This window comes from Macrotis lagotis, chromosome 2, assembly GCF_037893015.1.
Source record: "Macrotis lagotis isolate mMagLag1 chromosome 2, bilby.v1.9.chrom.fasta, whole genome shotgun sequence".
Lineage (NCBI taxonomy): Eukaryota > Metazoa > Chordata > Mammalia > Peramelemorphia > Peramelidae > Macrotis > Macrotis lagotis.
The window spans coordinates 329,146,363-329,173,282 of NC_133659.1; the positions used below are offsets into that span (position 1 = coordinate 329,146,363).

At 49.1% G+C, this 26,920-nt stretch overlaps 2 protein-coding genes across 4 annotated transcripts in view; one reads left to right on the forward strand and one right to left on the reverse strand.

The window, feature by feature from the left end:
* Positions 1 to 357: 357 nt before the first annotated feature.
* On the reverse strand, positions 358 to 19,026 carry IFT27 (intraflagellar transport 27). 2 transcript variants are annotated; one of them, XM_074226843.1, is made up of 7 exons: positions 18,940 to 19,026; positions 9,363 to 9,442; positions 7,365 to 7,424; positions 5,911 to 5,970; positions 4,500 to 4,617; positions 3,689 to 3,798; positions 358 to 591 (listed from the first exon to the last, which is right to left on the reverse strand). In XM_074226843.1, the coding sequence occupies exons 2-7, from the start codon at positions 9,405 to 9,407 to the stop codon at positions 493 to 495; spliced, it is 492 nt and encodes a 163-aa protein (XP_074082944.1). In that variant the 5' UTR covers positions 9,408 to 9,442; positions 18,940 to 19,026; the 3' UTR covers positions 358 to 492. The 2 variants fall into 2 exon arrangements, with proteins under 2 accessions (XP_074082944.1, XP_074082943.1); XM_074226842.1 differs by lacking the exon at positions 18,940 to 19,026 and adding an exon at positions 18,429 to 18,626.
* NCF4 (neutrophil cytosolic factor 4) overlaps positions 18,843 to 26,920 on the forward strand; it is a 169,622-nt gene continuing 161,544 nt past the window's right edge. For both annotated transcript variants that reach the window (XR_012476308.1, XM_074226839.1), the window contains exon 1: positions 18,843 to 19,201. Coding sequence is in view for 1 of the 2 variants with exons in the window: in XM_074226839.1 (XP_074082940.1) it covers positions 19,053 to 19,201 (149 nt within the window). In the remaining variant the exon portion in view is untranslated. The remainder of the gene's footprint in view (positions 19,202 to 26,920) is intronic.

Sequence of the window (26,920 nt, forward strand, 5' to 3'; positions counted from 1 at the left end):
TAAGCACCAAGTTTTTCATCTGGAAAATGGGGGCTTGGCATCGGGTCGCTTCTAGCTAGCGATTGTGTGATTCTTGGTCAGGCATGGATAAGCTGAGTGTGACCTGGGGCAGGGGACGTGACCACGGCTCATCTGTGAAATGGGAATGATCCTTGGATGATCTACCATACGGCATGTTGTGAGGAGAAAGCAGGACAGCCTCCCAGGAGGAGGATTATTATGATCAAATACAAACCAGTAGGGGGCATAGAGCACAGGCCCTGGAGTCAGGAGGACCTGAGTTCAAATTTGACCTCAGACAATTACCTAGCTGTGTGACCTTGGGCGAGTCACTTTACCATACTGCCTAGCCAAAAAATAAAGAAAGAAATACAAACCAGCAGCCATTGGGGTTTCTTGAGCCTTGATGGCGAGAAGGCACGGCTCTGACATTTATTTTCCTAATGTTATTTCTGAGGCTTGGTCGCTGCTCGTACAGCGGGCAGACGGCTCTCACACCAGTGAATGAAAGAGCTCCAGCCTTTCCCGGTACAGCTGGTGGAACAATTTGGCCAAACAGCGGAAAGGGGCTTCAAAGTTTTCCATCTCCTTCTGCAGAAAAAAAGATGAAGAAGCCGGTCAGGCAGGGGGAGGACTGGCCACCCATGAAGCCGCTCAGCGGCCCAAGAGAGACCTCCAAGGGCGGCCTTCCAGGTAGGTGGGGAATGCGGAACCTGTGGGAAGGGGCATTGCCAATCAAACAGGCAACTGCAAATGTGTAGACCCCCCAGAATGTTACATTAAGAGCTGGAGTCAAGAACCCGGGTTGGGACGGATGGTCCAAAGTCCTTTCTGCTCAAACTCTTGTGAATCAAAGACCCCCCAAGTTCAGTGCTTTTTCCTCAGAAATTAAAAGAAAAAATCCCTCAAACTCAAAGGCCCAGCAGGTCCTGGGCTTGAACCCAAACCTTCCTGATTCTCTGGCCTATGCTCTCTGCACTCTCAAGATGGGGGCTGAAATAAGTAAACAAATTCGAGTGACTTGTCCAAGGTTACACAAAACCAAAGTGGCTGAGCTCCAGCTCTTGTCTTGAACCCAGAGCTCTTGTTGCTGGGTCTCTAGGAGTCTTTCCACCACCCCAAGGCAGGAAGAGAGAAGCAAGACAAACCCGAGTTTCCAGAAGGACTGGCTTGGGACTGCTAGCTAGCGAGGGAACTTGGAGGACAAAGGCAATAAATTCCCTATTAGCTGAAGTCACTGTTGTGCTATTGCAGTATCTGGAGGAACCCGGGGAGAACGGCCTGCTCTGCCCGGCTTCTCGGGCCGCTGGCATTCCTGCCAAAACCAGAGGCTCCTCTACTGCCGGACGGATGGAAAAGGCCCAAGTCAGGACAGAGGTACAAGTGATTACTCAGCAAATCACTGGACTGGTCACAAGGGTGGCGTGACCCGGATGTTGGGCATCTGGAGAGTCTGCCGCCCATGCCATCCCACCTCACTGGATGTGTCCCTGGTCAACACTGCCCTGGCTGCCCCTCCAGAAAGCAGAACCCCAGGCCTTGGGGCAGTGAATCCAATCAGCTCGAGAGCCCCCACCCTAGGACTTGGCTAGATGGCTAAGTGACTGTAAGAAGAATCTGTCCTCTGCCTTGGACTGCTCCCCGTACCCTCTGCACTTCTACTCTATGGATGTGGGCACAGCAACCCCCACCCCGAGCTTCTGGACAGGGAAGTTCAGTCGGCAGGCCCCCAAAGGGCTAGCAGGCCCAAATGCCCCCCCAAGACCCTTGCCTGGGGTTTCCTGCCTTTTAAGAGTATAAACTCCTGGAGGGCAGAGACCTTCCCTTTTCTGTTTATAGACATAGTCCTTAATAAAGCTTCCTTCCCTACCTCTTCCTCCCTTCCCCATCTCATCACCACCTACTCTCCTCCCTTCCCTTTCCTCTTCTCCTCCCTTTCTCCTCACCCTGTCTTCCCCTCCTCCTCTCCTCTCCCCTTCCTTTCCTCTTCTCCTCCCTTTCCTCACTCTGTCATCTCCCCTTCTCCTCCCTTCTCTCCCCTCCCTTCCCTTCTCTCTTCCCCTTTCACCCTCCTGTCTTCTCCTCCCTTTCGCCTCCCTTCCTTCTCACTCTCTTCTCCCCTCCTCCAGGAACACGAGCCCTCACAAAGCCTTGGGAGGAGAGCCCTTTCCAAACAGACGGTCTCCATCGCTGGCACAGAAGCCACTTTCCAGATGCTTGTTCAGGGAATGGATGTGAACACGAGAGATTCAGCCCATGAACAGAATGTTCGTGCCACACGTGTAACCTGAATCATGTTTTCCATGCTGGGGGGGAGGAGGAAGAGGATTTCTATTTAGAGGGAGTCTAGGGTGAATTCTCCAGTGAGGCAAAGACTCCCCTGGAAGTGATGATGGTTTCATGCAGGAGGAACGTCCCCTCCGTCCATGGAGGATGGAAGCAGCGTCTCCCCAACACCCGGAGCCGGGGGGCAGAGGGGATGGATGCCGCAGGCTGAGGCAGCTGCTGGGGCGCCTGCTGACCCTCCCCTCCTATGGGCCCAGAGGGTCCCCAGGCAGGGGTGGACAGCATCCTATAGCCCAGAGGTCTGGTGCATTGTGGGAGCCTGTGATGGCCAACCTCCAAGTGCCTCTTTGAGGGGAATTATTACCCATAAGCACTTCCATCTTCCCTGTAACAAGGAGGATTTGGATTCATTGTCCATAAACTCATCAAATTCCTTCTTGAACCTATTTGCATTTTGAAGTTTGCAAGCTCTTTGGGTGATGAAGTCCCTCAGTGGATGACCTTCCTGCAAGTAAACGGTTCCTCTGATTTGGTCTAAAAGTCTCCTTTTACTCAAACCATAAGGACATAAGGACTCCAGGGCCTCAGGCTCAAGGGAGGGACCTGGTAGGGGGCCTTGACTGCAGGGTCTCTGGTTTCAGGCCTGGCCTGCTGTGCCTTGGCTAAGGCTCCACACCTGTGCCAGCTGTGCGCAGGGGGATTAAGATTTATTCCAAGAAGTCCCCTCAGGACCTCTACCTCTAGCCAGAATCACTCAATGTTCTGGAAGACATGGAAACTGGATTGTGTTGTTTTAATCCCTGTTCACACATTTTTTTAAATTTTAAGGCAATGGGGTTAAGTGACTTGCCCAAGATCACACATGGTTGAAATGTGTCAACTCTCTAAATCTGTTTCCTCATCTATAAAGTGAGGTTGGTAGATTAGAGGACTTGGTTTCCATGAAGCTCATAAAAGGTGCCAGCCCAGGGAGCACCATGCCCAAGGTCCCTCCTACAGGGAGGTAGCAATCTTCTCTCTCCAGAGGGAGCAAGGGTTGATGCTCAGAAGAGGGGAAGAGGAGCCCAGCAGACAAACTGTTTTCCATCAAGGGCTGCCCAAATGTGAGCTGCCAATGAAGGTAGTGGGAGCAGTCCTCATTTCTCTTCTCATCATTGGACAGCCCAGGAGGGAGGCAGGTGTTGGCTTTGGCCTGAGAAGAGCCTGTCTTCAGTTGGAACGGAGGCCCCTGGAGGCTGGAGCTTCTGGTTCTGGAAGTGCTCGCCAAGAGGCAGCATTGCCCCTGGGTGGGGTTCCTGCTCTCAGGGGTAGGGGGGCTCGGATGGGTCCCTGCCAGCACCCCGCCCAACACAGGGGCTCCCCGCCCAATGGCTGCTGCTGACCAGCTTCAGGAGATACTCACGGTGGACGTTTCGAAGTATTCCAGGCCATGGTTCGTGGCCCATTCCTGGGCTCGACTCGCCTCTACCACTCGCCTGCCGACTAGGTCCGTCTTATTCCCCACTAAAACACCTTTTCAAGAGGGAGGAAGAACAATTTGGTGAGGGAGGCTGAGCCGCATAGGTCAGGAGACAGAAAGGAAAAGGCAGAACGCTGTGCAGGAGGCTCTTCGAGGGAAGGCCAATCAGGAGGGCTAGCTGAGCGGTGGGACGGAGCTCAGGGATGGAGCTTGGGGCTCCCAGCTTGGTGGCCTCCTAGCTAGAAGCCCCTCCCTACACTAAGCCTCAGTTTTTTCCATCTTTAAAATGGGGATCATAGAAAGCAATGGGCACAGCTGGGTTGTTCCTACTGCACCTTTATAAAAGGCAGACAACGAGAAAATGTCCAACCCAGTAGGGTTTCCTGCCCTGGCCCCCAAGGGCTGAAGACAAGCAGGTTTGGTTTTTGCCCAGTTTTCTTGGTGTTGGATGCCTGTCTTAAGCCTCAGCCCCAGATGAGCCCTGCGGCTGTGGACCCCTCCCAGAGGGGAGAAAGGAGGCTCCAGGAGGAGGGGGTGGCCACAGTCTTTTGTTTCTGGGTCCCAGGAGCCAAGGTCAGGGCTGGCCTAGGGTGGGTGGTCTTCCTGCCACAGAGGGTTGACCTAGTCCACTGTCCATGAATACACCCCGAGTTCCTATTTCTGGAAGCCACATTCCCAAGTTCTCTGCTTCTTCTGACCCCCCCCCCCCCGCCCAACAAGAGCTGATGTTGGGCGAGACAAGGACATCACCCACCTGGAAGAACAGAGCCGTGGAGCTGGGCCCGAACCCTCTCCAGCCACTTGGCACAGTTACTGAAGGACTGCTCGTTGGTCACATCAAACACCAGACACAAGAGGTTGGGATGTTCCCACTGGGAAAGAAGGAAGGAAAGAAGGAAGAATGAAAAGCCTTCAGTGTTGGTCTCTGTAGAACTCTGGGCTAAGCGTGGGGGGCGATGAATGGAGACGGTCTCTGCCCTCCGGGAAAGCAGGAGGGAAAGGCCCTGGGAACCTGGGGGGCAGCAGCAAAATGGGCATCATTCATCTTCTTTACTGGACAACCACAAGGTCAGTGGCTGGGAAGCTGCTTTCTAGGCATCCAGACCCACCAAAGAGAAGGTGCTGGCCAAGGGCCAGAGGAAACAGAGTCCACCACTGGGCTCAGTGGGACCCTCAGTCTGAATAGGGAGGGCCCTCAGCACGAAGCCCTGGTCTAGAACTGAGCCTGCACCGGCCCTGAGCAGGGCCACAGGGGCCTAGGGCAGACTCCGGAACCTTCCTCCTCCTGCAATTTCCTGAGCCAGAACTGGCCCTATGTAAGTGGTCAGCCATGAAGAAGGCCCAGACCCCAGAAGGAGACAATGGCCATGAAAGGGGGTCACGAACCTTAGCAGCTCGTTCTAATGATGGGGGGTGGGGACCGAGGAACAGGTTTCACCTCCAACCCATCCAAGACCTCTGGGCTTGGGCAAGTCCCCCCCACTCTCAGTGCTGGTCATGGGGTGGACCCTCCATCAGCCCCATCCTGTCCTGACCCGGTCCCTAAAGCAGCCGCTGGAACCCAGGCGGCCGTCCACTCCTCCCTGGGGGTGGCCGGCTTGCTGCAACCTGAAGCAGGAGCCATTTCTGGGAAACTGGGCTAGCCTGAGAGGTGGGGGCCCGGCTGGGCCCTCTAGGCTGAGGGCCACGGCTCCACCCCACAGCTCTGTGTGTCCTAAGGGCTGAGGTGGGGAGAGAGGGGACCCCTCAGGCCTGCTCATCCTCTCCCAGCCCCTCTGCTAACCATTTCCTATCCATCCTGTAAGGAACTGGTTCCATCTCTTTGCCCCTTGTCTCCCTGGAGAACCATGCGCCTCTCAGGGGCGGGCTCTGTCTCACGCCTCCTTTTGTAACCCCAGGACTTGCCAAGTCCCTGTCACAAAGCGGTAGGTGCTTATTTGATGGTGCTTATTTGTTGGGGAGGGCAGTGGGCTGCAGGCATCAGGCCTTGGGCTTCCCACACTGTTCTGGGCAGTGCCCGAACCTGCTGGCCAGGTCACAGGGGCCCCGTCACATCCGCGGCCTCCTCTTGGCTGGTCGGCTAAAATGTGAGCTCTGGTCACCGGGTCTAAGGGTGCTGTGAGGAGCGGGCCTTAGGAATGGAGATGAGGCTCTCAGCCACTCACCAGCTTCTCCAACATTTCTGAAAACAGCTCTTTGCCAGCAGAATCGAAGATGAAGAGTTCCTAGAAAGAGAACCCAAGATGTGTCTCCGCTCTGTTGTGAGGCTGGGGTGAGCCTGCTGCCAGGGCTGCACTGGGTCTGGGGGCTTGGGGTCAGATGGAGCAACAGGGACAGGGGGAACTTGGGATCAGGGCTGGAGCATCTGGGGCAGCCGCTGGAACCCAGGCCACCGTCCACTCCTCTCCCGGGGGCGAGGCCTGAGCAGACACAGAGCAGGCCTTGGCCTCTGGTGCCCAGAAAAGGCCCTACTAGGTCACAGGGCCAGAAACATTGGGTCCAGCCACAGGGGAAAGCAGGGGTCATCACAAGTCACCAACCTGTCCTGCCTACATAGCCTTTGGGCGGCATCGGGAAAGGCTAATGATTCCTCCCCATGCAGCCTTTGGAGAGGAGGCAGAGACCACCCAGTGCCACAGTCTCAAATGGGCAAACACCAGAATAACCGGAGTTCAGGAGGATTGGTTCCTTTACAATTGTGTGTTTTTAAATTTACAGCTTCACAGGCAGACTGGCCGCTGGAGGAGATGAGATCACAGAAAGGTGAAGAGCCCCTGATGGAGCCCAACGCCCTCAATTTACAGACAAGGACATGGAGTCCCAGAGATGCTGTGTCCTGAGGGGACATCTTAGCGGCAAGGTCTCTGGACATCAAGCCAAGTGTGGCTGGAACAAGCTGCCCCTCGGGCCTCAGGGGCCTGGACTGAAGGGTCACTGGCGCTCCGGGCTGCCTCATCACGGCAGGATGAGCCTGGGAGGTCCGGCCTCCTCTGATGGGCAGACCAGGGAGGCAGAGAGTCAGGCTGTGGCAGCTTCCAGGAACGCAGAGCAGGGAGACGAGTCCCCAGAGGAAATCAAAGCCCGTGCAAGTCTGGAGCCTTAACTCAAGGCCTGCATATAAACGGGCTGCTGAAGTCTTATTTAAGGCCACTTTGCCCTTTGTTCCCAAGGAAGTCCCCGGCACACGACTCCAGTTCCTTCTCAAGGGAATGGCTGGTTGTGAGCCCAGGAAGCTGCTGGGGCAGCTGAGGCTCGGAACCAGGGGCCGCTACACTGCGGTCCCTGCTCAGATGCCTGGATGAATTTTTTACGATAACTCTTTAACTCTTGCCTGTCTACCCCTGCCTTGCCTGTTAAGGGTCAGGCCCTCCTGCCCTCCCAGTGGCTGGACATTGGCTAATTAGGTAAAGGCTTTTCACGACAAATCTCAGACAGGTCACGGGGGCTGCCCGCTGGGCCTTGAGCTCTGAGATGATTTCCTGAAACCAGTGACATGAGCTGGCTTCCAAATGCTGGAAAACCTCTGGACCAGGAGCCAGAAGGCTGTTCACCCATCGACATTCAGGGGCCCAGTGAGGAGGGCGGCTCGTAGAGGCGGCATCCGGTGAGAAGGACTTACCACACTGTCGTTGGTGTCTGGAACCGACAACTGCTTCACCAGCAAATCCACGCCTGTCGTCTGCCAATGAAAACTGAGGATTAGCAGAGGAGGGCTTCAGAGGTGAGTGGTGTGAAGGCACAGCAAGGCCTGGGCCCGGAACAATCCACCCCTTCTTATCTCTGATTTCCAAGAGGGGAGGAGGGGGCTATGAACTGATGGATGGACAGTGAATGGGGTGGGGTGCTTCCTCTCAAAAGTCCTGGAAAAAGGATTTTAGAAAGTCCCCCCAAACTGACATTCTGGGAGACGGGTCCTGCAGGCCCTGTCACCTCTAAGCACGCCCTTGCCACCATGATCCTTGGATATATTGACAGCCTACTCCATGGAGCAAGTGGGGACCAAAGAATGTGGGGCCCACTGACCACGGGACCCACCTCTCTCCAGACTTTTTAGCTTAGAAGGAACACAACGAACACGAAGGGGATGGCAAGAGGCTGAGAGAAGGTGTTAGAAGACATGGGATCTTTGCCACCAAGAAGGTTCCTTCTGAGAGATGACCTCTCTGGGCAGCTACTTTGTCCTCTGTAAAGTGGGGCTGGGGTCAGAGCTGCCCTCCCACCTCACAGGCTGATCCTCTGAAAAGTACACGGAACTATACAGGTGCTTATTATTATTACTATTATTATTACTATTATTATTCTTAGATGGGACAATCGAGGAGATCCAGTGCCTCAGATTAATGGGCAGGATTATGCAGGGGGTAGACTGCAGGGTTGCGGGTCAGGCAGACCTGTTGTGAGCCCCCCCACTGCTGTGAGACCCTTGGCCCCTGTCAGTTCCCTCATCTGTAAAATGGGGATAATCACCCTCCCCCCAGGGATGTGAGGACCAAACTTCTTGGCAAACCTAGGTGCTCTCTCTTATGGCAGTTAGGACGTGCATCCTTTCTGACCTTACTTTGGAACAAGGAAGTCCGGAGTACAGAAGAGAACCCTTGCCGGCCTCACTTCCTGTCCCAGGTCCTCATTGGTTCTCATTTTCCTAAGGTCCAGGGCTCCTGTGCAAGGCTCCTTCCTTCCCACCTCCAACCATTCTTCCTTCTTTCCTATCTCAGAGGAGCTGGCCTCCTCCGAGGCTCATCCCTCCACACGGGCCCAAGGTCCCACCCCCTCCATCTCTGCCCAACCTTTGCTCCAATGATGTTTTCTCTCTTGCTCTCTCTCTCATGCGGCTCCCTCTCCAACCTCTCCTCCCTTTCTACCTTCCTTCTCGCCCCCGTCTCTCCCCCACCTTCTCTCTTTCTTCCCTACACCACACTTTCCTCTCCTAGCTTTGCTATTCTCTTGGGAATACCACTATCCTTGCCACATTTTGGAGTCATTCATCATTCTTCCCTCTCTCCCATAAGTGATCCATCTCCAAATCCTACTGCTTCCATGTCTATGCTTCACGCTGCGGCCAAATGATGCTCCTAAGATCCTGTTTGCGGCCACATCTCCCTGCCCTGCTCATAAGCCTCAGGTGGCTCCCCACTCCTCTTGGCCTGTGGGAAAGGAGTCTCCACACCCTGGTTCCAAAGGCCACTTCCTCCCAGTTCCAGACCATGGCTCCTCTGCCTTCTTTTCTTGGTCCTGGTCTTTCCTGATTTCAGGTCTCTTCTTATGCCATCCCAATAACCACCTAGTAACTATTTGCTCTTCCTCAGGACCCACTTTTCTCATTTTTATTTCAGTTACTTATGGATATTTCTTATCTCTGGGAGGGCAGGCCTGGTCACAGAATGGGCAGGAACCCTATGTAAACGGTGTGGCCCCCATTTCACGACGCTTCATGGGAGGGAGCTGCTCCACAGCCAGATCTGTGAATCCCACCTTATCTGCGGCCTTAACTGGGCTATTCTCTGACAGGTCTGATCTCTGATGGCTTCTCTGGGGATGACCTCCACTCTCTTCCCACCCCTTTAGTCCATCATTACTCTCCACTTTGGCCGTGTGCTGCCTTTGGATGGACACTCACCAATGTGTAGTTCTTCTGGAAATGAGCCCCGTCACTCCGGAACATCTGCGCCAGGGCGCTCTTCCCCACTGTGGCATCACCTGGGAAGTCAAAGGAGCAGAAACAAAGCTTGAAGCCCGGGCAGACTTTGACCTTTCCCGTCCATAAACAACAAATTTGCCTTCAGCCTAGGAACTACCCCCCACCCCACCCCAAAGGCCCCAGGAGAGAGATGCTGCCAACATCCATGGTCATGTACCAAAGGAAAAACGATTATGGTCCACCAAGACAATCTATGCCCCGGGGAAGAGAGTAGCCTCCAGGAGTGTCCAGTCCATGAGGGCTGGGGTGGGGAGGGCCTCTCTTTCCCGAAGCTCCCTGTTGTGCAGGCTGCGCTGTTGCTGGGGCCTCGCTTCAACAACACAGCAACAACGATGGATAGACAAGCTGTGGATGTGGGGGAAGGCACTGTCACCCAGAAGAAGGAAGGGCAGTCACTCCCATTCCCCTTGCCCACAGCCTGGGCTGACCGCACTGACTGGACCACAAGAATAAAGGAAGAAAACACAGGCCACGTCCTCAAGATAAAACACAATCACTGCTGTTAGGCAACAGTCCCACCAACGGATGACCAATTGGAATATCTCGGGCAGGGAATTTCCATCTGGATGACCGTGATTTGGGCTGGCTGACCTTGGATGTCTTCCCCTCTCTTGGGAGGGGTCACGAGGGATGGAAGTAAATGACAGCGGCAGCTTAAGCACAGAATTCAAACTCCAGGCCTGTCATTTACTCCCTATGCGACCCAGAGTGATTCGCACGATGCCTCTGGGCCTCAGTTTCCCCATCTGTCACAGGGAGATATTAATATCCTGCAAGGCTGTCACAAGCCTACAGAAAGGATCCTATAAATGAATTTGTCAGGGGGGGGTGGAGTGGGGGAGGTGAGTGGTCTTTCAAAATTAAAAATCAGCCCCAGAGTTCCGGGAGGCGAGTCCGCCTGCCAGTCTCATCCCTCAGATGCTTCTCCTCCGGCTCCACTTGCAGCTGCTCAGTTTGTTTCACCAAACTCACCTTACACCTACTGAGATTGATTTTCTCAGCTTTCCTTGCTACTTGATAGCACCATAAATTGGTGCCTCAAAACGAGAAGGGCTCCAGCCCCGAGTTCACTCAGGGAGCGCCGGCCTCGAAGCAGGCATCCTCTCTGGCCTGTGGTCCTGGCAAGCCTGGGGCTGCACCCTGGCTTTTATTTCTGGCCGGCCTCCCTGCCTTCACCACCGCTGGCTGCTGGCCTTTCTTGCGATGTCCCAGCTGTTTCCATTTTTCAATCTCTTTTCCTCTCAGAGTCTTGTCATTGATCCTCACTGACCACCTGACTCCCTGGCAAGACCACCTGCTTCACCGGTCCCTTGATCTCTGACCAGATCATCTTTCTGGCTGGCCCCTCTCGAGGCCCTCTCTTCGCCTTCACTCCCCACAAAGCAGATTGTCCGTCATGGTCAGTTCATCTGACCTGGCTACTCTGAGATGCCCCCTTCTTCCTGCTCACTCCAGACTTTCTCCACATGACAGAAGCCTCTTTGGAAACAGGTGCCTGACTATTCCAAGCAGCCGGGCCAGTGCTTCAGATCCAAGTTGTCCAGTGTTTGTCCTGGTGGTCTCCTCTTGTCTCTGTTTCTCAGATCAGCTCTACTCGACCCTCTCCCTGCTGGTCCCTTGAATTTAGAGGCAGAATCTTAGATCCCTTGTGGGTCAGGACACACTGTTCTGAGGATCTGGACTCTCCTCCCTGATCCTCCTCCAACCTGGGTGACCTAGCTCACATTGTCATCCTTTCCTCCCTTTTACTCGACGGACACCCTCCAGGAAGCCTGCCTTCATCGGGCTTGGCAACTCAAATCTACTGATCAGGATGCATCGTACGCATGGCAAGCTTTATTACTGCATTAGACTGTAAGCTACAGGAGGGCAGGGATCACATCTCTCTTCAACTGTGCATCTCTGCTCAGACTTCAAGTCCATAGAGGAGCTGTGAGTCCTGGATTCGAGTCCTAACGCTCCCTGGCTGTGAGAGAACACATATATACATTACTTCTCCTATATGAAACTCTTATTTCCTTGTCTGTAAAAGCAGAATGCTTATAACTGGACTCCCCCCAGATGCCATTGGGAAGAAACTGGCTTGTCAAACTTTGGGCACCTTATAAAGGAAATGGGGCAGTTTTGCTTACACAAGGCAGAGACCACCGCACCAGCTGGAGGAATTGACTGATGTAGCCATGCCCTGTGGGCTGCAGAGTTGGCCTTGCAGGCACGGTGAGGACACAGAGTGGCCGGGCCATTCCCACTTGATGTTGTTGAAGCCACTTTCTTGGTTCAGAAGGCAGAGAGAGTGATATGAAGCACTGTTCTTCTGGGTCTTTTCTATGATTGATGAGGAAGAGTCAAAGAAAAACCTGGGTCCTCTGGAGGAAGGGGCCTGCCATCATCTAGCTTGGGGTGGAGAGGAAAGCTGGCAGAATCCAATGTGGACCCGGGCCTAAACTTAGGCATGGTTTACTTCAGAAAATTCAGGGTGTAAGAGAGATTCCTGGGATCCTGCATAGTCTACAAAAGAAAGTCGTACAAGAGGGATTGAGGTTCACAAGACTAAAATTCTGCCTCCTCTTCTCATTGAAACCAATCTTCATTCCAATCAACAGGAGAGGAGGGTGTCTAAAAAGAAGGATGGAGCTGGAGAGGGAGCTCATTAGAAATATTTGAATTTTTAAAAGGACTTCTATGGGCAGCTAGGTGGTGCAGTAGATAGGGCACTGGCCCTGGAGTCAGGAAGACCTGAGTTCAAATCCAGTCTCAGACAGACTTAATAATTACGAAGCTGTGTGGCCTCGGGCAAGTAATTTAACCCCTTTGCCTTGCAAAAACCTAAAAAAAAAGTCCAAAATACCAAACAACAACAAAAAAAAAGGACTTCTAAAAGTAAAAAAATGAGAGCCAGTATCTGAGGATGAATATTGAAAAAATGGCAAGGTCCTCCTGGAAGAATAGTGTTGGCAAGGCTGAAGCCCGACATGAGCATGAACACATGAATGCTAAGCCAGAGACAAGAAGACAGGAATATTTTTAGACTAAGAAGAAGATTAAGGAAGAATGAGGCCTCCCGTTCCCCTCATCCCCCCATTCAGTGGGGACAGGAAGTAGAAGACAAATGACAGAATACACAAAACTCCCCAAGTCCTGTTTTCTCTGGGGTTTCTCTCCTGAGGAAAGTCAGAATGAGAGGATGAATAGGGAACTGGAATCCAGAAGAAATGAGGGAGAAAGCAATGTGCTGCCCCTCGGCGAGGAGGGGTGGGTCACCTGGTCTGGCACAGCCACAGCCAGAGTAACACAAAAAACTTGGTTAAAAAAATCAATAATGAGCTTGGAGGAGCTGCTGCAGAGCGGAAGGCGATGGCTGTGGGAATGGAGGAGACAATTTCCTAATTTTGAAAAATTCATTTATCCATCCTTTCAACCACAGGACAGAAAAATGAAAGTCTAGACCAGGGACAGTTTGGGAGCCTTTGAAAGGAAGGGGTGATCTCTAAGATCAAGTTAGACCAATCTAATGTTGTTTTCCTGGTCAATCAGGTAACTAGATTTAAATCTCAAGTCAAATACCATTTGACTTTTGGCAAGTTATTTAATAAAAGATGTCATTATATTCCAGTTTGTGAGTGGAGGTGTAGATGGGATACTAGGAGGGGTGGGTGGCTTTGGAGCTGGCTGACAGAGAGGCTTCTACCATCCCTGCTGGGAAAATTTCATGATTCCTTCAATGCCAAATTCTCCCTAAGGCAAAGAATGACTGGTCAGAAGGTATCAAGACGGTGTTTCTTCCTGAGAAACTGGCCCAACCCTTAAGAAAGGGCCATTGGCGGGCAGATGCGTGTCCTCAAGGAGCTTACTGCCCACTGGGGCAGAACTAAGAATAGAGGATGACTCTGCACTTACTGCAAAGCCTCTAATAGTGAGGGTCGATAGGAAGTGAAATGGGGGAGCGGTGAGGGCTGGAGACTGCATTGTTCAGGGCTTCCCATACTCAACCTTGGGGCTGGACGAGCTGTCCAGTTTATAGGCAAAGGCCATAAGGACCTGGACAAGAGAATTAGGGAGGTCCCTCCAACTCTTACTCTGCCCAGGTGATCTTGGGCAAATCACTTCTTTCTGGACCGGTTTCTTCACTTGTAACATGAGGGAGGTAGATGAGATGGCTGCTAAATACCCTTTCTTCTCTATGACTGTGGTCCTAAGAGAATGGAGGGACTTCTCCAGAGACCTGCTCCGGGGTTCTCACCTGCCAGGCCAGGTCAAGATTTCATCCCTGGGTTGGAGGCAAAGCTGCCTCGTTGTCTGCCCCACCTTCCAAGCGGGGTTGCCAGAAGGCATAGGTAGGAGTTGGGTGTGTACATATAGATATACATGTCTGTATCTATTGCATATCCACCAATATAGAGAGATATATCTCTATCTATTTACATGCCTACATATATATATATATATATGTATATATATACATATATATATATATATATATATATATATATATAGTTACATCCACATATCCATATACAGACCTGCACATCTCTATGTAGGTATATGTTTACATACAAACACATGACATATGTAGATGGATGCATATAGTTACCCCCCACATGCATCTGCATCGATCTACATATACTGTACATAAACCTCTACAGAGATGGATCTACAGGTATGTAGACGTAACTACACCTACACACACATACACACATACATCAGCAATGTCAGCGGAAGGAAAGGGGGGGCCATGCAGCTGAGGAGCCGAAGGGCGCCGGGTCAGACACCCAAGTTCTGCTGCTTCTCACTCGTGTGACTTTGGCCAGGTCACTCCCCCCCCCCCCCCCCCCAGCCTCTATTTTTTCATCTGTAAAGTGAGAGGTGTAGAACAGATGATCTGGTTCCTTTGAGGATGCACATTGTGGCTCAAACAGGAAAAGGTGGCGAGAGGGAGGACATTTCCGTCTCCAAATGTGTGAAGACCGTCGGGGTTCTTCTTTAAGTGGTGCAGGGATTATCCTTGTTGGCTATGCCCTGGTGGGCAGAACTGGGTGTACAAGAGAGGAGGAAGGAGCTGACTCTGGTTTAGCTGAGGGAAAATGTTCTAATAAAGAGCTTGGAAAAAATGGCCTGGCTTTTCTGGGGGAGGGAGGGAGGGAGTCCCCGATTTCTCTAGGCCTGGAGCCATTGTAGGTGGAATTTCACAATTTTGCCCAGAGGCCACATGAGATCTCTAAGGTCTCCTTCAACTGAAAGAATCTAATCTTCCAGGCTCATTAAAGACCGAGTTTTGACGTATGTTATGATGCAAGAGAAGGGCATCATTTGCACGGAGAGGGCGGAGAGACTGACAATCTACCCTAATGGGCAATTTTGGTGGAATGGGCAAAGCATGAATCACATCCTTAAATAAACTTTTAAGGATAAATTCAGTTGGAACAGGGTCACGGACCTGAGGAAGCCCCCATGGGGGAAAGGGAGGTGGTTGGAGAGAGCAGGGTACAGCTCCCTTGTGCAGGATGCTGGGGGAGGAAGCAGCAGCAGGAAGCTTCCTCTATTAATTCATTACTATTGCTAAGTAGGTGTTAAGTCTTCTCAGACCTGAGAAATTGTTCTCAGGAAGGAGGTCAAACCCCGTCACGCCATTCCACGGGTGACCGCCTCCTCACCAAACACGTTTTCTCAGGCCTCATCTTTTTTGACCTTCTTCCAATCCTTAACATTCCTTGAAACTCTTTCTTGGTTTTGATGTCATAGGAACTGAGTTTGAATCTCTGATATTTACTTTTGTGGCCTCTTTAGGCCTTATCGGTATAAGGGGCGGGAGTGGACTGGGGCTCATGGTCTCCAAGGTCCCTCTGAGCCTAGAACCCCCCCCCCCCAGACCCCGTGATCTCTAGCTTTCCCTACCTCTGGGATGGGCGGCCTGCCACGTTCCCTTGGGGGCCACCTTGCTGCCAAGGTTCCCTCCTGGGCCCTCTTCTTGAGCTCCTGCCTCCTCCCTCAGGTCCAACTCACTCGGTGACTTTAAACCTTCATCTTTAACTCACCCCCCCCCATTTCCAGCAGCCCACTGACCATTTCCACTTAGATGTCTGGCCTTCCTCTGTGTACCCCAACACACCTAAACCCTCAACACCAAGTGACATCATTTTCCTCCTGAAAAAATGACCATTTTCTGCTGCCTTGCCCATTTCTGTTAATGACCCCTCCAGATCCTCCCTGTCACCTTTCCCAAAGCCTCATTAAGCCCCAATCCTTGTCAAATCTCTCTTCACAAAATCTCCCATTAGCAGTGCCGACTCTGGCTGGGGCCTTCTTGCCTCATTATTGGACCAGTCCTTTGCCCCCTCCCCACCCTCCCAGTCTCTGCCAGATCCAGCTCCCCGCTCTCACACCCTGTTCACAATCCTTCCTTTCAAGGTTCCCCGTGGCCACTACGACTTCTTCCCTGGGTATTTAAGACCACTCCAGGCTGTCCATCAATTCTGCAGCCAGTCCCATCTCTTCCTCCTCCTCCCATGGACCCTCTGTTAGACTCAAAATCACCTCCTCGGCATCCCCCATGTCCTTACACAGCACTCTTTTGCTTATGCGTCTAAAGGAAATGGAAGGGCCTGACCCCCCCTACTTACTTTACAGCTTAGGAAACTGAGGCAGAGCAAGGTGAAGGGACTTGGAGACACAGTTCTTAAGAATCCAAGGAAGCAAGCATTGACCCAGGTCCGCTCTGATGCCTAGGCTCTCCCTCACCCCAGGTGGTCTCCTCCCTCTTCCTCATCCAGCATGAGAACCAAAGAACGGAAGGTGCGGGTGGACACACTGGGGCAATGGGAGGGAGAACTTCCTAACGATCATGGATTGGGCTCCTGTGTGGGGAGTCACTGGGCTTCTGGCCCCCTCAAGAGCCCACCGTCCGGACTGAGAGACTGAGGGCTTCTAAACACAGACAAGTCGGGGCTCGGACACGTGTGATTTGGGGGGACCCCGAACCTTTCTAAGGCCCAGCTAGCTCACTGGGTAGAGTGCCTGCTGGGCGCGCCAGGGCTCTTACAGTGATGGGCTCCTTGGGAGGGAGGGCCTGGGACCATGCCCATTTTACAGACTGAAGGGTTGGGTTCAGGACAAAGAGCACTTGGTCCTGGCCCCTCCTGGCTGAGGAGTTGCCAGGCCTCAAGCCCAATAATGTCCCTTCCTTCAAGGCCACATCAGGGGCTGATTCCTTCCCTCCCCTTCCTCGCTCCCCAGCTAAGGAAGGGGGCGTCTCCTTTCAGTCCTTTTCCTCAGGCCACCTTTCACTGCACATTTCTAAGGGCAGCTAGAAAACATAGTAGATAGGACACCGGCTCTGAAGTCAGAAGGGCCCGAGTTCCAATCCAGCCCCAGACACTTACTAGGGTGACCCTGGGCAAGTCACTTAACCTGGCTACTTCACATCCAGGGCCATCTCCAGTCGTCCTGATTCCTCTCTGGCCCCTGGACCCAGATGTTCTGGAGGAGAAAGTGAGGCCGGTGACTTAGCACAGCCCCCCCCCCCCCACTCCAATCCAATTCATGAGCTTGTCATGGCACCTCCCTGATGTCATGGTCTTCTAGAACCAAGGACAACTATCATCATGTCGGTATTATTTGGGGGGACCTCTCCCTCTCTGTGCTTACCTGTATTTTAAATCACCAGGCTAAGCGGCACAGTGAATAGAGCACCAGCCCTGGAGTGAGGAGGAGCTGAGTTCAAATCCGGCCTCAGACGGGCTTAATGATTGCCTAGCTGTGTGGCCTTGGGCAAGTCAAATAAATAAAATTTTAAAAAAATCACCCGGGTTTGGGTGGGTGGGAGGGAAAGGCCCGGATTCTCCTGAGGTTTTGTTTTGATTCAGGGTCTGGGGGTGACCAACCCTAGACCAGGAGGCAGAGGGACACAGAGATCATTGAGTAAGGCAGGAGGTCTCTGGAGAGGATGGGCGCTCCGAGGTGGGCGAGGGCCGGACCCCTCTATGGGCAAGCTGGTGCTCCGCCAACGTGGGAAGTAGGAGCCGAAGGCAGATCCTTCCCACCTGGCAAGAGGGCGCCCTGCCTGGTGGGCTCCGTTATTAGGGGAGGACCCTTCTGGAGCCCCAGGCCCCTGGGCCGCTTTTGGTGGGACGTCCCTTCCGGCTCCTGTGGACGTCTCCAGACTTCCTGGGCCCCTTCTCCTCCTCCTCCAGCTCAGGGTGGATGACAGCCAATGGAGCTGAATTCAAATGATGACCATGACGCCTAAAGCAGGCGCAGAAGGAACGAGGACGGGCACAGTCGCTCCAGCTGCTGCCAGGCAGGGAGCGGATGCCCAGGTCTGAGCGCCTACTATTTTTTTTTTTTGTAATTTAAAATTTTTTTTGCAAGGCAAAGGGGTGAAGTGACTCGTCCAGATCCCCATTATTATGTCTCACTTTTTTTTTAGTGTTTTTGTTTTTTGCAAGGCCATGGGGCTAAAGTGACTCGTCCAAGGTCACACAGCTAGGTCATTATTACATGTCTGGACTTGAACTCAGATCCTCCTGGCTCCAGGGCCGGGGCTCTAGCCATTGCGCCACCAGCCCCCCAGGCCCTCCTGGCCCTTCTTATAGACTCCCGCGCCTCGGGCTCCCCTTGTCAGGCAGGCCCCGCCCCGCGCCTCAGCTTCCCTTCTGTCATAGGCCGGCGCTCCGAGGCCCCGCCCCGCGCCTCAGCTTCCCTTCTGTCATAGGCCGGCGCTCCGAGGCCCCGCCCCACGCCTCAGTTTCCTCTCTGTCATAGGCCGGCGTTCCGAGGCCCCGCCCCGCGCCTCAGCTTCCCTTCTGTCATAGGCCGGCGTTCCGAGGCCCCGCCCCGCGCCTCAGCTTCCCTTCTGTCATAGGTCGGCGCTCCGAGGCCCTGCCCCGCGCCTCGGTTTCCTCTCTGTCATAGGTCGGCGCTCCGAGGCCCCGCCCCGCGCCTTAGTTTCTCTTCTGTCATAGGCCGGCCCGCCCCGCGCCTCAGGCTCACCTGCCAGGATGCACTTGGCCGCCAGCTTGACCATGCTGGCGGTGGGGTCGGGGCTGTTCACTCAATCGCTCCTCCGCTCCGCGTCTTCCAGGGCTGCTTCCCTAGCAACGACGCCTCCCTCACGACGAAGCCAGGCCGCCCACCGCCACCCGCTACTCGCATCCCATTGGCCAAATCTCCCGCCCTTCGCGTGCGAGGGCGGGAGCCGTGCGGAACGTGAGGCGGAGCCTTTGTGCTTCATCCCCATTCGAGAAAGTGCCTGCTCATCAAAGTCATTCCATTGACCGATTGGCCAAGAGAATGCATCGATCATTCCAAGCTCCCACCCTTTTCAAGCCCAGGGACCCACCTCCACCGGATTGTTAGCCTCATTTTGAGTCACCGGAAAAGAACCTCCAGCTTGGTCAACCCTAGCAATTGGTGACGAAAACTGTTCTGATTGGCCAGAGTCCCGGCTGTACCAAATCGAGAAAACAGGCGAGAATAAAAAGAGTGCGTCGTCCCCTCCTACCTTTGGAACTTGGTTCAATCTACGAGGGCCGGCTCGCTGGAGTTGCGCCTGCGCAATGAGCAGCGGCCGCCGGGACTCGCTGTGACTTTCTTCTTCCAAACACGAAGCAGCCAATGAGCGGGCTGCGCTCTGGGCCCGCCCCGGGGCGACCACGTGCTAGGCCCAGGGGGTGGCAAAGAAGGCGGGCGGCTGGGCACCAAGTTTTACAGCTGGCATCTCTGATCAAGCCCCCATTTGGAAACTGGAGAACGGAGTCAAACGGGTAAGCACGAAGTCATTCCCCAGTTGACCGGGGTCAAAGGTGATGTCAAAGGGCACAAAGGCAGTTCTCAGTTGAAGAAATTAAAGCTATTTATAATCAGATGGAAAAACGCTCCAAATCATTATTAATCAGAAACATGCACATTAAAACAACTCGACCAAGTCTCGCCCATCGGATTGGTCCATGTGACTAAAAAGGACAATGATCATTGTTGGAGGGGATGTGGGAAATCTGGGACACTCAGACATTGTTGGGGGAGCTGCAGAGCAATCTGGAAATCTGTCCAAAGAGCAATAAAACTGATCCTATCCACTGATCCAACACCACTGCTAGGTCTGTATCCCAAAGAGATCACCAAAAGGGGGAAAGACCCACGTGGACAAAAAATATTTATAGCAGCTCTGTTTGTGGTGGCAAAGAATTGGAAACTGAGGGGATGCCCATCCGTTGGGGAATGGCCAAGCAATCTATGCTATAGGAATACAATGGAATATTATCGTTCCATAAGAAACCATGATGGGGTGGACTTCAGAAAAATCTGGAAAAAAGTTGGATGAACTGATGCTGAGTCAAGGGAGCAGCACCAGAACATTGTACACCTTAACACTCAATGATGATCATGATGGACTTAACTCTCCTCAGCAGTACAATAATTAAAGACAATTCCAAAGGACTTATGTGGGATGAAGACCACTTAAATAAATTTCAGAGATCTCTCAAGGTATGAAGAGAAAGTTTTATTCATTTCTCCAGAGTAGGGCCCCAATCAGAGACTGAGGCAAAGGGAAAAAACCCAAGGGTCATATTTATCCTAATAAGATTCCCCCCCTTCCACTGACCCATTCTCATTAATGAGGAATGTGGTCTTCACAATCTAAACTCATAAGTTAATCTTAGGAAAAAAAGCATAAAATTCAAACAGAAACTGGATTATCCCTTCAGACTTCAACAGATAAGATGGGGTCAATTGACTCTTCACCAATATCCCAGAAGTTGCTTATCAGGGGGAGGAGGAGAGACATATAGTTCAACTATTTTCTAATCTATAATATTCTACTGAAGAAATCTCAGACTTTGTCCGACTCAGACTGGTGATGGAAAATATCATCCACATCCAGAGAAAGAACTATGGAGCCTGAAAGCAGCAGACCAAAGCAGACTACTTTCCATTAAAACCCATTTTGTACTTTTTTTTTTACCCTCCTGTGGTCTTTTGGTTCTCTTTTGTTCTGATTCATTTTTCACAAGATGACATATATAGAAATTTGGTTAACATATTTATATATGTATAACCTCTGTCAGATTGCTCACTGTCAAGGGGTGGGGGGGGAGGAAAAGGAGGAAGGGAGAAAAATGTGAAACTCAAAATCTTATCAAAAGGTGAATGTTGAAAGCTAACTTTGTAGTTGAAATAAAAATAAATAAGCAAATTTTTAAAGAGAGAACAAAAGAAGGGTATGATGGTGGGAAAGCCCTCCTTTTTCTTTTTTTAAAATTTTATTTATTTATTTTGAATTTTACAATTTTCCCCAAATCTTGCCCCCCCCCCATAGAAGGCAGTCTGTTAGTCTTTGCATTGTTTTCATGGTATACATTGATCTAAGTTGAATGTGATGAGAGAGAAATCATTCATTAAGGAAAAAAAAATAAAGTATAAGAGATAGTAAAGTTACATAATAAGATAATGGATTTTTTTTCTAAATTAAAGGAACAGTCTTTGGTCTTTGTTCAAACTCCACAATTCTTTCTCTGGATACAGATGGTATTCTCCATTGGAGACAGCCCCAAATTGTCCCTGATTGTTGCACTGATGGAATGAGTGAGTCCATCAAGGTTGATCATTGCCCCCATGTTGCTGTTAGGGTGTACAGTGTTTTTCTGGTTCTGCTCATCTTGCTTAGCATCAGTTCATGCAAATCCCTCCAGTATCCCCTGAATTTCCATCCCTCCTGGTTTCTAATAGAACAATAGTGTTCCATGACATACATATACCACAGTTTGCTAAGCCATTCCCTAATTGAAGGACATTTACTTGATTTCCAATTCTTTGCCACCACAAACTGGATTGCTATGAATATTTTTGTACAAGTGATGTTTTTATCCTTTTTCATCATCTCTTCAGGGACCCAGGAGTGGTATTGCTAGACCAAAGGGTATCTACATTTTTGTTGCCCTTTGGGTGTAATTCCAAATTGTTCTCCAGAAAGGCTGAATGAGTTCCCAGCTCCACCAACAATGCATTAGTATCCCAGATTTCCCACATCCCTTCAACATTGATCATTGTCCTTTCTGGTCATATTGACCGATCTGAGAGGTGTGAGGTGGTACCTCAGAGATGCTTTAATTTGCATTTCTCTAATAAGTAGTTTTTCATATGACTATGGATCTCTGATTTCCTCATCTGTAAATTGCCTTTGCATATCCTTTGACCATTTATCAATTGAGGAATGGCTTGTTCTTTTAAAAATTTGACTCAGTTTTCTGTATATTTTAGAAATGAGTCCTTTGTCAGAAATACTAGTTACAAAAATTGTTTCCCAATTTACTACATTTCTTTTGATCTTGGTTACAGTGATTTTGTCTGTGCAAAACATTTTTAATTTAATGTAATCAAAATTATCTACTTTGTTTTTAATGATGTTCTCCATCTCTTCCTTGGTCCCTTTTGTCTTTTTCTTGTTGTTTAAATTAAATTAAATTAAAATTTGTAAAGTTTTTTTCCCCCCTCTTCTATTTCCCCTTATTCCCAACCAGGCAAATAAGAGAATAAGTGTACTATTACCTGGTGCAGAGAAACGCATTCTCCCCTCCTGTCTTCCGAATCCCACCAGTCAAAATTCAGAATCTATGGAGGTCTTTGAAAAATGGTTCATAAAATTAGATTTAGAGCTTAGAAAGAATGTGACATTTTCACAAATGAGAAAATTGAAGTTCAGATAGGACAAGAGATTTGCCCTAGGTCAAACAAATATTACACTAGACAATTTGAATCCTGGTCTTTTTTACTTCAGATCTATATTCTTTGATAGCACCATACAGATGCTATTCTGTTAGCCAAGGACCATGAACTTAATATATGTATTATTTTTACTTTATATCCATTTTCTTTGACAATTCCATACAGATGCCACTCTGTTACCTAAGGATGAACTTAGTATTTTTATTTCAGATCTATATTCCTTGACATTACCATACAAATGCTGCTCTGTTACCTAAGGTCCGTGAACTTAATATGTGTATGTATCTACATATATGTGAATGTTTTATAGTGAGAATTAGATGTAAAACTATATATATATATATATATATATATATATATTTATTTATCTCTCCATCCATCCATCTATTCATCCATCCATCCACTCACCTATCCATCCACCTACCTATCCATCCATTCATCAATCCATCCATGCATCCATCTATCTGTTACATCACCATCTATCAGTAAGTAGCTCTGGAACCTGCCTCAGACAATTGCTAGTCATTCAACTTCTCTCTGCTTCAGTTTCCTCATCTGAAAAATGGAGCTAAAAGCATTTACCTTAGGGTTGTGAGGATCAAAATAAGTTAAGCTATTATAAGGTGCTCTGAATACTTGCTGTTATCATTTTATTTTATAGATCTAAAAATATGATTCTTAGAAGAGATCCACCTACAGATTTCCCAGATTGCCCAAGGAGTCTAGGATATGAAAAAGTTGAATTCCTGTTGTAAAAAAAGAGAGCCCTAGATTAGAATGGAGCCAGTGGATCTGAGGTACAGATGACTCTCCCTAGCTCTGGGTCCTTGAACAAATAATCTCACTTGCTTTGGCTTTAGTTTCCTTCACTATAAAAAGGGATGATAATCATGGTACTCTAGCCAAGGCCATTGGAGTAATCAGGGAAAGTGATTTGTAAATCTTAAAACTCCACTAGAGGATTTAAAGCTGGAATGAGTTCCAGGGATCATTTAATTAGTCTCATGCCTTTAATTTTACAGAAAGCCAAAGCCTTTGAATCTAAACCCACTGCTCTCTGCATCTCACTTAGCTGAATTGTCTCCTTTTACCTCTGTTTCCCTCAAAAGATTTAATGCATTGCTGAGCAAAAAATAGGGGCTTGATAATTATTGATAATGGTAGAAAGAATGAAGAATGTGACATTTTCATAAATCATTACTTTTGGGGGGGAGATCAATACCTATCATTTCCTCAATTTATGGAATGTGGACTTTCTCTGGCCCTCTTCCCCCTTCTCCTCATCACCAACATATCTACCCATTTGTGAGTTTTAGGAAGTAGGGGAGGGAAGAAGTTAAGTGATTTTTCTCTGGTCTCACAGTTTGGGAATTTGTCAAATCTGAACTCAGTTCTTCCCAACTCCACAGCTGGCCCTTTATTTAAAAAAATCATTGTATGTGAATGGAAACCACAGTGGATTGATGGTAGGACAGCTTCTAAAATGATGTGGAATAGGTAGAGTTAAGCAGTTGGATGTTAAATACAGAGCTATAAGAAATTTTTGACCTTAAGTCAGATGGAGTCTTTGGTAGAAACCATAATGCTTAATGAGAAAGAAATATTGGTTATTTCCTTAATACTTCTGGGTGTCACTTACTTGGTTGACCATTCTGGATTTCAAAGACCTCTGGAGGTTTCCTTCCTTCCTTTATGCTATGCATTGAAAAGCAAGGGCATTCTTTTGACTGATGGAGAAAAGTCCTTGAAAAACATTTAATGAATTTCAGTAAGATTGCATAGTCTGTTCCAATTATGGGAGGAGCTTGGTAAGATCCTGTGGCATCTGGGAAAATCATGGAGGTAGACCAGGGCTAGGCAGAGAGGAGAGTATTCTTGACAAAAAACATCAATGGTGGATAGGCAGGTAGGTGGGGAAAGTGGTGGAGAGGAGAGCTAGGACTCAGTCTGAAAATTATGTAGAATATTATAGATAGAAAGGACCATGAAGCGTAGAATGTCAGAGCTGGGAGGGGTCACAACAGGGAATGATCAGGACTGGGAAGGACCTCAGAACAAGGATGGCCAAGCTGAGAGGTATATTTGAACAGAGAATGTCAGAGGGAGAGTTGTGAATACGGAGGAGGTCAGAGCTAAGAGGATCTTAGAGTAAGCTCTAATAGAACATAGAATTTAGAATAAGCAATGTCAGAACTGGGAAGGACTTTAGGACATAGCAGAGGTGGGAAGGGTCTTAGAATAGCCAATGTCAGATCTGGAAGCGACCTCAGAACAGGAGATGTCAGAGATGGGTGGGACAATAGGAAGACCTTTTTGACAGAAGAATCTGAGTCTTGGAGATGACCGCAGCCAAGGTGGTATAGCTAGCTGGTGACAGACGGAGATAGAGAAATGGACCCTTACAGTTGCTTTCGTTGAGAGTGTAGCCCTTGAGAGGGTTGAATCACTTTTCAGCAGCCACAAACCGCCTGCATATTCACTGCAGCTCTTTCCTAGTGACAGCAGCAATATTTCACATGCAGGGCTTGTCTTAATCATGGCCAACTGAGGTCCATTTTTCATTCTGCCTGTAAAACTTTCCCATTCTCTTTAGTTTAGTCTCTCCAGGAGGCATTTTGCATGAGACACAGTCAAGACAGATGGTAGTGCGTTGTCAAAGCTAAAAACAAGTTTTGTAGTGTCTCTGTGAATTGGTTGTGGCCAAACCTAGCTCTTGGGGATAAATATAGGCCCTTATCTTATGGGCAAGTAGACAGATGAACCTTAGAAACAGGGATGTCAGAGTTGAAGGGACCTTAGAACAGTTGATGTTAGAGCTTGAGGGGTCTTAGAACAGTTGATGTTAGAGCTGGAGGGGCCTTAGAACAGGGGATGTCAGAGCTGTAGGGGTCTTAGAACAGGGGATGTTAGAACTGGAGGGGTCTTATAATTGGGGGTGTTAGAGCTGGAAGAAGGGTCTTAGAACAGGGGATGTCAGACTCAGAAAGCCTTCAGAATATAGAATGTCAGATTTGGGAGGGACATTAGAACATAAAATATTAGACCTGGGAGGCCCTTAGAACCTTGAATAATAGAGCTAGGAGAGAACTTTAGTTAGGACTAGAAAGTTAGGACTCGAAAGGAACTTTGAAGGTAACTCTTCATATTCCCAATGTGGACGCTTGCACCTGGAAAGGAGAAAAGTGCCTTATCCAAAGTCACTTTGTTGGTCACTGGCAGAACCAAGGCTAGCTCCCAAGGCTCCTAACTCTGTCTTGTGCTACCCCCTCTACACTGGGCCTTTGAGCATGGGCCACTGGATTGGGCACAAAGTCTCAGACAATAGTTGGACTACTATAAACTCAAATTAACATCCTTTGTTTTTATGCCAGTTTTTTAGACCAGTTTTCATTGGCATGGTCATTGTTGCTACCCTTTTTCCCCTTATTGCTTATAAGAGATAATGTGGAAAGTTCTGAAAAAAAGTTAATGTGAATTGATACCAAGGAAGAGATAGAAGATACCTCCCCAACTTCCTTGCAGGGGAGATGAGTAGGAGGGCCTTTGGGTGGAGATCTTTTTACTATATTGGTTAGTTTGGCTGAACTATCATCTTTCTTTTTTTATTATTTGATATAAGGCCCATTTTTATTTAATTTATTTATTTGTTAATTATTTGTTATATCAAGCCCATTATGCCCATGTAATAGACTACAGGGGTCCATGAACTTGGGGGAGAAAATGACTAAAGGTCCTTTCAGATTTCAATTTAAGGTCTTACATATTGTCTGGTAGGTCCCCCAGAGAGAAAGATTTGAACTCAGGTCTCTTGACTCCAAATTAAAGCTGCCTGTCAAGTTAGTTATTTCTTCTGGGCTCTTGGCTTTATGTTTTGCTAGTGTCTCAGATAAGAGTGTTCTCAGGAAAACAGTTCCAGGCTTCAGGCCTGGCCTAAAACTTTTGCTTTGGAAAGTCTTCATCTCTACTGGATTTTCTCCAGATTTCATTCAGTGAAATAAATGAAGCCAATATTGGCCTATTGTTCTTTAAAAAGTGAAATCATGATTATTGAAATTATTTGTAAGTCATGTGCTTTTTCTTAGGGGGAAAAATCTATTGGAAGTAATTGATTTATGAGAAACTGTTTTGTCTTATAATTTCCTATAATATTCTTCCATCGCATGCATTATTCTTTTTTGTAGTGATTGTTTCTATTCTTTCGGTGTTATTTTTACTGCTCTTAGGCTTTTACTGAGGGTTTTTCTTTTTCCTAATTAATCATTGACTTGTATCCTTGTGATAGAGTCACATCTTTGTAACAAAAGAAATTGGACCAAAAGTCAAGCGACAATCCACCTTATAATGTAATAGAAGGGTTTAGCAGAGTATAGAGAAGAGTTTGATCCTGTCATGGTACTCTGTGCTCATCAATCCTCACATTTCTTTCAAAGGAAGTATAGATCTCTTTTTTCCCTTTGAGGCAGCATTTTATCTTATTTTATGTTAAAAGTTTTTTTTTTTTTTTTATTTACTTAAGGCAATGGGGTTAAGAGTGACTTTCCCAAGGTTAGGCAGCTAGGCAATTACTAAGTTACTGAGTTTGGATCTGAACTCAGGTCCTCCTGACTTCAGCCATCTAGCTTCCCCTTTTTTGTGGGAGGTAGCAGCATTTGTTTTCATTTATATTAATATATTTTAAAGACTTTTAATTTAAAAAATCTTTTGAATAGTTCTTTTAAAGTAATAAGTGTTACTTTACCTTCTTTTACCCTCCCTTTACT